Raw genomic sequence first — 8,413 nt, 5'->3', positions numbered from 1 at the left:
GCAAGTTATTTATTTTGGAAGTGATCTCAGAAAACACTGGGAAGGGAGTGGGGGAAGGGAGACAGGAAAGGGAAGGTATTTGGTGAAGGAAGCATTGTCAAGCAAGTTATCAAGGTGGCAGCTGGAGTTCAACATGCTGGGGACTTCTAGGAGATGATGAGGGATATGTACCCCAGTTGTCTCACTTGAGTCACTGGTTCTGGGCCACCCCCAGGGATGTTAATTATCCGGCACACCCAGACTGCCCTGCATGTGGGCAGCAGAGGGAATACCACCCTGCCAACACCTTGGTCTTGGACTTTTGGCCTCTAGAATTACACGACAATAAATTTCTGTTTTCAGCCACCCAGTTTATGGTACTTGGTTACAGCAGCCTGAGGAGGGGTTACGCCCTATTTATCAACTTCCCATCTTTGGAGAACCCTTTCTCAATCTTTATCCCTATCATCACCCATTTGTTCCTTTACTTACCAAATAGTCCTTAAAGATCAACTCACCTATTGTCTTTCTTTAAAAGGAAACTTTGTGAGAGTCATAAATAAAAAAACCCGTGTCTCTTGCCACAGAGAGATGGGGCTCACAAAAAACAAAGACACAGAAAACAAAATGATGTTTTAAAATTCTAGTGGGGCCAAGAACCTCTCTCCTACGGGAATTAGCAACTGCCTGAAAGGCATTGAAGATGGTCACACCAAATAAGACTTTTAGGAAAGAATCCCCAGGGGAAGAGAATTGAGAGGAAGAGACATCACTATGTCCACGCTCTCTCTTCTCCTCCACACCCACCCACTCATGCAGGGCCGTCATCCCCTCTCAGTCTCTCTCTATTCCCTCCCCTCTGTCCCACTCCCCAGTCCCTTCCCTGATTCTCTGGCTGCCTCCTTGGCTTCCTGGCCTCTCTCTCTCCAACCCACGCTCCACCCAGCAACCTCAGGGCTCTTTCAGAAACACAAATCTCTTCATTTCAGGAGTAATAAGTGCATTTGTTCCCCTTGGAAAAAATCCAAACTATGAAGAAATACATAGAGCGGTGGTGGGAAACACAATCCAACCATGTTCTGCCTCTGTTTTAAACTTTTCTATGGCTCCCATCATTCTTGTGTAAACCCCAAGGCCACTGGTGTTCAAGGTTCTGGTCTGGCCCTGCCTACCCTTCCCCAACTCTCTCCCATCCTTGAGTAAGACCGTCTTCCTGGCTACTCTGAATGGCTGCTGTTTTCAGTCATTCTTCCCTCCTTCCCTCCCTCCCTCCATCTCTAGCCCTATTTCTAGCTCTATCTCTTGCTAACCTCAGGACCTTTTCACGTGCCATTCACATTTCTGGCATGTTATTCTCTGGCCCCTTACACCAGATTCCTCCTTATTTACCCTCCAGTGTCAGTGTGGTGACACTTTGCCGTTGGCTGGCCTCACCCAGACATAGACCCTGGGATAAGGATTCCAGTGTGTGTTCATTTCCTACATTTGCCAGAACAAACTACCACAAGCTGGGGGGCTTAAAACCACAGAAATTTAGTCTTTCACAGTTCTGGATGCTGAAAGTCCAAAATCAAGGTGTTGGCAGGGTTGGCTCCTTCTTGGGAGCTCAGAGGAGAATCTGTTCCTTGTCTCTCTCCTGGTTTCTGATGGTGGCCGGCAACGCTTCTTATCCCTTGGCTTTTAGAAGCACCTTTCCAATCTCTGCCTCTGTTTTCACATGGCCTTTTCCCTGTGTGTCTCTGTGTCTTCTCTGTCACTGGCTGAGGACCGCTGTGGGAGCTATTAGACCAACAGAGAAAAACCTAAAGAATAGTCAACTTAGCACAATGCAGTTGAGAAGAGAGAATTCTGTTCCCGGCAGAGGGAACATTTGCAAAGTTCTAGAGGTCGACAAATCATGATGCGTTTGGAACATTGAAAAGCATTCAGGTTTGTGAGATCGACAGGGGTCGACCATGGGGGTGCTTGTAGGCCACAGAGGGGAAGGTGGACTTTCTCTGGAGGGCAGTGGGGGGCCATGGGAGAGACCGGAGCATTGCAGAGACCACAGAATTGAGATTTTAGAAAAATCCCTGATTGCCATGTGGTGATGACCTGGAAGGGTTGCAAACTGGAGGCAGGTCTGCTCCGGGAGAATGACAAAGTCAGACCCTATGCTGAGCACTAGTTGTCTTTTATCTCATGTAATTCTCACACCACCAGTTCTACAAGATAGGTTCCTCATCATTATGCCCATTTTACAGGTCTGAAAGCTGGGGGTCCAGAGAGGTTAAGTGATTTACCTGGCGTCACACAACCTGGCAATGGATGAGCCAGGAACTGAGACTTGAGCAGGCTGCCTAGCTGGGTAGGAGGCAGACTCATGGTGGGAAAGTTTGGGGATGAGGAGTGGGAGGATGTGGGACTGATGCCAGGAGCTCTGGCTGAGGAATGGGGGACAGTTGGAGACAAAACTCTGAAGTAAGAGAATAAAGCTGGTGCAGGAGGCCTACCGGGCAGTGAGGACTTTTGACCACCCACCCCTGCCAGCCCCACCCTGACCTTCTCCCTCCCCTCAGATGAAGTCCAATTAGACTCTGAGGACATATGAACTCAGACCTGAGTCATGAGAGTCAGCCACAGGGAGAAAGGGCATTGTAAACAGAGGAAATAGCCTGTGCAAAGGGCCTGGGGCAGGACCATGCCTGGCATGTTGGGGAAACAGGGAGGAGGCCTATGGGGCTGCAGCAGAGAGAGGGAGGAGGTTTGGAATGTGGGTTTTAAGAACTGACCTCATGCGGAAAGGGTGCCCTGAACAAGTCTGGGTCCTTCTAGGAACCTCAGAAGGGGGTAACGTTGCATCTTCCTCGTTGGGTATCTGGAAGGTGCAGGGAGTTGATGCTTGTAGTGTGAGTGTGCGTGCTGGATCCCAGCGATTGGGGGCCCCTCACCCACATAAGGCCTCATACTCGTAAAGTCCAGGAGTTGGGGAAGCTCTGAGACTCCCAGAAGTTTTGTCCGAGGTTGCCCAGGCCCCCAGGTCAGAGACCCAGGAATTCTGCCTTGGCCATAGGCCCAGGCAGCTGGGAGCTCTTGGGGACAGGATGTAGCAGGACGATGTCACAGAGGCCGGAGCATCTAGAACCCGGAGGGCTCCTGGCCTCGGTGTCATCTGCCAGGAAGGCTGCCTGGGTAGGTCAGTTTCTCCTGAGACCAGCCTTCAAAGACAATGCAAAGGTGGCTGCCACCAGGAGCAGTTTCCGCCTGAGGCCACCCAGGTCTCAGCCACTCTGCTTACCTGCCTCTGAGCCCCCCATTCAAGCTCACTTCCGTTCCATCCTGGCCACGGGCTCCTGAGAGGCCCTGGACATGCCCGAAGGCCTCCCGTCTGCCGTTCTCAGCGGGACCTAGGGCCACAGCACAGCAGGATGAAGAGGGGTGTGGCCGTGGGGTGGCAGCAGCCGGCCCTGGCGGCAGTCCAGGCCTTGCTGATCCTGTTGGCTCTGCTGGGCCCCTCGCAGGCGGTGGTGCGGACCGTGCTGGATGGCAACTTGAGCACAGTGGACTTCGCGGATCTGCCTGCCATGTTTGGGGTGCCCCTGGCCCGCGAGGGTGTGCGGGGCTACCTGATGGAGGCCAGGCCGGCCAATGCGTGCCACCCCATTGAGGGCCCGCAGCCGGCAGGCAATGGCTCCCTGGGCGCCATTGTGCTGATCCGTCGCTACGACTGCACGTTTGATCTGAAGGTGCTGCATGCCCAGCGGGCCGGCTTCGAGGCCGCCATCGTGCACAATGTCCGCTCGGACGACCTCGTGCGCATGGCCCACGTCTATGAGGACCTGCGGCGCCAGATTGTCATCCCCTCGGTGTTCGTGGGCGAGGCCACCTCACAGGACCTACGAGTCATCATGGGTTGCCACAAGTCAGCTCAAGTCCTCCTGCTGCCCGACTACCCGCCGTGCCCCGACCTGGACTGCCACCCCGTGCTGGCCATCGCCTGGGTGCTGGGCCGCACCCTCACCCTTCTCATGTCCACTTTCTTCATCCTGCGCAGCCTGTGGAACTGGGTCTGGGCCTGGTGGACCCGCAAGCCAGCGGCGGTCAAGATGCCAGCCTGTCAGAAGGCCCAGGTCCGCACCTTCACGCGGCTTAATGACTCGTGCGCCATCTGCCTGGACGAGTATGAGGAGGGTGAGCAGCTCAAGATCCTGCCCTGCTCCCACACCTACCACTGCAAGTGCATTGATCCCTGGTTCTCCCGGGCCGCCCAGCGCTCCTGCCCCGTGTGCAAGCAGTCGGTGGCAGGCACAGAAGACAGCTCCGACTCCACCGTCCACAGTTTTGGCGACGAGGACCCCTCTCTGCCTGGACACCGGCCCCCCATCTGGGCCATCCAGGCCCGGCTGCGCTCCCGGAGGCTGGAGCTGCTGGCCCAAGCCAGTTCACACCGCTGCTGCAGTGCCACCTCCGTGCGAGTGGCCGAGGCCATGGCGTCCTCAGAGAGGCGCCCAGACCCATTCTGAGGCCCACAGCTCCCGGCTAGCGAAGATCGGGATGGGGAGGGAGGAAATGCATGTTTCTAGTCTGGAGAGAATAAAGTGGGTTTGAAAGCGGATTCGTGCCCTGGCTGCTCTGGGGCCACACGGCCTCTGGCCTCTCATGCCACCTGTGTGACAAATCCCAGATTAGCCCAAAAGGCTGGCTCCCAGTGTCTTTGGGTGACTGAGAATTTATGGGGCGGGAGGGAGCATTGAAGGTCGCTCTGGTCATCCTGCCAGAGGTGGCTCTGTGAAGGGGTCCCCATGCCTTCATTCTAATCCTGAGCACAGGGGCTCCTGATCCCGTATATGTTTATTCATTATTCATTTAACCTTTTTAAAAAAAAATAAACTTTTTACTTTGGGATCACTTTAGATTTTCAGAAAAGTGGCAAAGGTTCTAGAGAGTTCTCATGTACTCAACTTGCCCTGATGTTCACGTCTTCCATAAGCACAGCGTGTTTGTCACAATCAAGAAAGCAACGTGGGTATCTTATGATGAACTAAACTCCAGATTTGATTTGAATTTCCCCCATCATTCCAACTTTTTATACTGGAAAATGTCAAACACACCCCAAGTAGAGAGAATAGAATAATGACCCCTCACATGTACCCATTACTCAGATTCAACAATTATTTCCTCCTGTATCTTCTCCATTTCGACTTATTCCCCGCCCCCCCACCCAGTATTTTGATGTAAATCCAAGATTTTTTTCATCTGTAAATATTTCCGTTTGTGTCACTAACGCAGTAGTTCTCAACTGGGGTGGTGATTTTGTCCCCAGAGGACACTTGACAGTGTCTGGGGACATTTTTGGTAGTCACCACTGGGAGGTGCTATTAGTTTCTTGTGGGTAGGGCCAGGGCTGCTGCTCAAGGCCCAGGACCACCACTCACAGAGAAAGATCTGAGAGTGGCCCCAAAGTCCACAGTGCCGAGGGGAGAGACCCTGCTCTTCAAGATAACACCTCTTAAAAAACAACCCCACAAATTTCAGTATCGTGTTCAAAATAACAATTCCTTCATAGCATCAAATACCTTCAGGAGGACACCTGGAAATGTGAATATTGATGGTGTACATTTCTTTGGGTTGTCTGAATCAGGATCCAGATAAAGTCTCGAGTCGTTGATGGTCTCCTAACTCTCTTAATTGAGAGCTTTTCCCTCTATCTCGCACTTTTAATTTTGCCTTACACTTTATTTGCTGAAGAACTGGGTCATTCATGCTGCAGAGACGTCCCTGCTGTAGGTTTTGTCGATTGGGTGTCCCTGTGGTGTCATTTAACATGTTCCTCAGTCCCTTATATTTCCTGGGAATTTGTACTTGGATTCAGAGACCAGCTCAGATGTGTTTTAATTTTATGGCGATCAGATAAGGTGCTTCTTCGGACCCCAGAATGCCTGCCCCACCTATACTCCACCCCCTTCCTTTAGAAGATTTGGGCCATATGAAGGGGTCTTCTGGGTAATGAGTGACGGGCTCTTGCTTGGCCATGTGGCAAGCATGATCAGGGAAGTCATGGATCTGAGACTGCAATGGTGAGAAGGAGGTGAGCGTGCAGGAAGAGTATTCCAGGTAGATGGCACTGCATGTGCAAAGGCCCTGAGGTAGGACTGTGCCTGCTGTGTGGGAAGAACAGCTAGGAGGCCCGTGTGGCTGGAGCAGAGTGAGCGAGGGGGGGAGGGACGTGAGGGTAGGTTGTGCAGGGACTTGTAAAGCTTTGTAAGGAATTCGGTTTTTATTCTGATGTGCTGAGTAAAACCATTGGAGGGTTTTAAGTAGCTCAAAGTCCCTGTTAGAACACTTCCAGGTCTCTGTTTTACAAACGAGGCAACTGAGGCCCAGTCACTTGCTTGGGATCACACAGTAAGTGCAGTAATGGGATTTGGACCTGGCAGTCTGGTCTTGGTGGGTCCACGAGCGCATGTTTGCATTTAGGTAGGTTTCCTGGTTTATACACGTGGAAATGTTTTTCACTTGGGCTTTGCTGTCTGTGCTTCACGACATAGCTGAGAACTTCCAAGGTGTTTCAGGAGATTTTCCCTTCCTGGATTGATGATGGCAAAGGGTGGGCCTCTGTTGTGGCTTGTGTGTGTGGTGGGGGCAGACCCACTAGAGTAGCGTAAGCACATAGGACTTATTTGCTGATGAACATGAGTAGCCAGTTCAGGGATGGCATGGAGTCTCCATGGTGTTCATAGTCCAATCTCCTTCTCTTATTGCTCCACATCCTCAGCAAGTGGCCTCCTCCTCATGGGACAATTCAGCTGCTTGAGCTCCAGCCCTCACATCTGCATTCCAGTCAGTGAGGAAGAAGGGGTGAGGAAGGGCTCACCCTCTTCTATTAAGGACACTTCCCAGAAATTCCACATACCACTTCTGCTCATAGCCTATCTGTCAGAACTTAGTCATGTGTCACACTTCCTGAAAGGATGCTGGGAAATGTAGTTTTTATTCTGAGTGGCCAAAGGTCCAACTGAAAACCGGGGATTCCATTATTATGAAAAAGGAGTTAGGCATGGCCAGAATTACTTGCCATTTAGACTCCTTGAAGGTCACAGGCGCCACAGGGAAGCAGGGACATCCTGGTTCCCCAGACAGATGAACTTTCTCATAACCAAACTGCCAGGCGAGGGACTGAGCTCACTGTCACTAGCAACGAAAGCAGCTCTTACTAGGGCTCTACTATGCTCCAGGCCCCAGACCATCTGACTTCTTTCCACTACTAAACCTCTCCGAGCTTCAGTTTCCCCATCTGTAAATAGGGTACAGCAACAGCAGCTGCCCTGCAGGGTTCCCTAAGCTTGGAGGGTCATGCACAGTACCTGACACCTACTAAGCACTCTGTCAGTATTTTTCGATTGACCAAGTGACCTGCCCACAGCCCAGCTATGATATTGGGTGATCAGAACAGTGATGGGAAAAAGTCAGACACTGTGTTAACACAAATGGAGGTGCCTGACCCGACCCAGAGAATCTGGGAGGCTTTCTGGAAGCGGTGTCTTATAGAGTGGAAGCAGAAAGAGCAGGGATCAGCTCTGTGAAAAGGAACAGTGATCCTGGCCCCTGGAACAACATGGGCAAAGGCCCCAAGCAGCCTGGTCTGGCATCCAGTGGGTGCTTAATAAGTATGCATAGAGTCCTTGCCCCCAAATCAGGAACTGCTCCCTCTAAGAAGGGGCTCAGCTTCATCCCAGCCTCTTCAGGTCCCCAACAGCCAGAACTGGGCTCTTCTCCAGACACCTGCAGGAAAGCTGGGCAATGCCAAGGACTGCCAGCTTAGCGAGGCCAGCCTATGCCAGCCCCATCGGTCCCACTTGGCGGCCGCTCTAGGTAAACACCAGTGGAGGCCTCCTCCCACCCATCCAGGCAGTGCCCTGTCTGTGTGGTCTAAGGGGCAGTGTGGCCAAATGGGGACACTGAGGCTCAGAGAAGGGGCGGCTCACCTCGGTGATGAGAATGGACTCAGATAATAGTAGCTGCCCGCATGGCTGCGGAGCACAGATGGGCTGCCAGGTGCCCTGCGCTAACTCCTAGCATCCTGAACCAGGTTCCTGGGCACACTCCCATATTCCAGAGGAAGAAACTGAGTCTGTGAAAAAGGATGTGGCTTGCCCAGAGCCACACCCATGGAAGCTGACTGAGCCAGTGGCAATGGCGAGCTCACTCCTGCACCTGAGATAGTCCTTTCCATTTTTAAATGGCTCCAATTTCCAAGTCTGCATTCTACTTGCCTCCACCTCCCCTTGTGTAGGGGTCGTAGCTCCCACTGTGTGTCCGCACAACAATATGAGCTGACCACCTACTTGTCCAAGCCTGTGCTAGGCACCCTCGATGCAGCTGTGACCAAGACAGACCCAGTTCCTGCCCACATGGGGTGCCCAGTCTAGTGGGGGGAATGGAACTTGACAAGGCA

General features: G+C 52.5%; 1 protein-coding gene across 1 annotated transcript; it reads left to right on the top strand.

The window, feature by feature from the left end:
* The first annotated feature begins 3,075 nt into the window (after positions 1–3,075).
* ZNRF4 (zinc and ring finger 4) lies at positions 3,076–4,481 on the top strand. The gene is given in 3 exon segments (XM_088792658.1): positions 3,076–3,150; positions 3,281–3,382; positions 3,384–4,481. Coding segments are annotated over 3 exon segments (1,275 nt in total).
* The last annotated feature ends 3,932 nt before the right edge of the window (positions 4,482–8,413 follow it).

This window comes from Rhinolophus sinicus, chromosome 15 (genome assembly GCF_057876585.1).
Source record: "Rhinolophus sinicus isolate RSI-liver-muscle chromosome 15, RSI-T2T, whole genome shotgun sequence".
Classification (NCBI taxonomy): Eukaryota; Metazoa; Chordata; class Mammalia; order Chiroptera; family Rhinolophidae; genus Rhinolophus; species Rhinolophus sinicus.
Note: the sequence above shows the minus strand (reverse complement) of the source record. Positions and strands in the feature narration are given on the sequence as shown.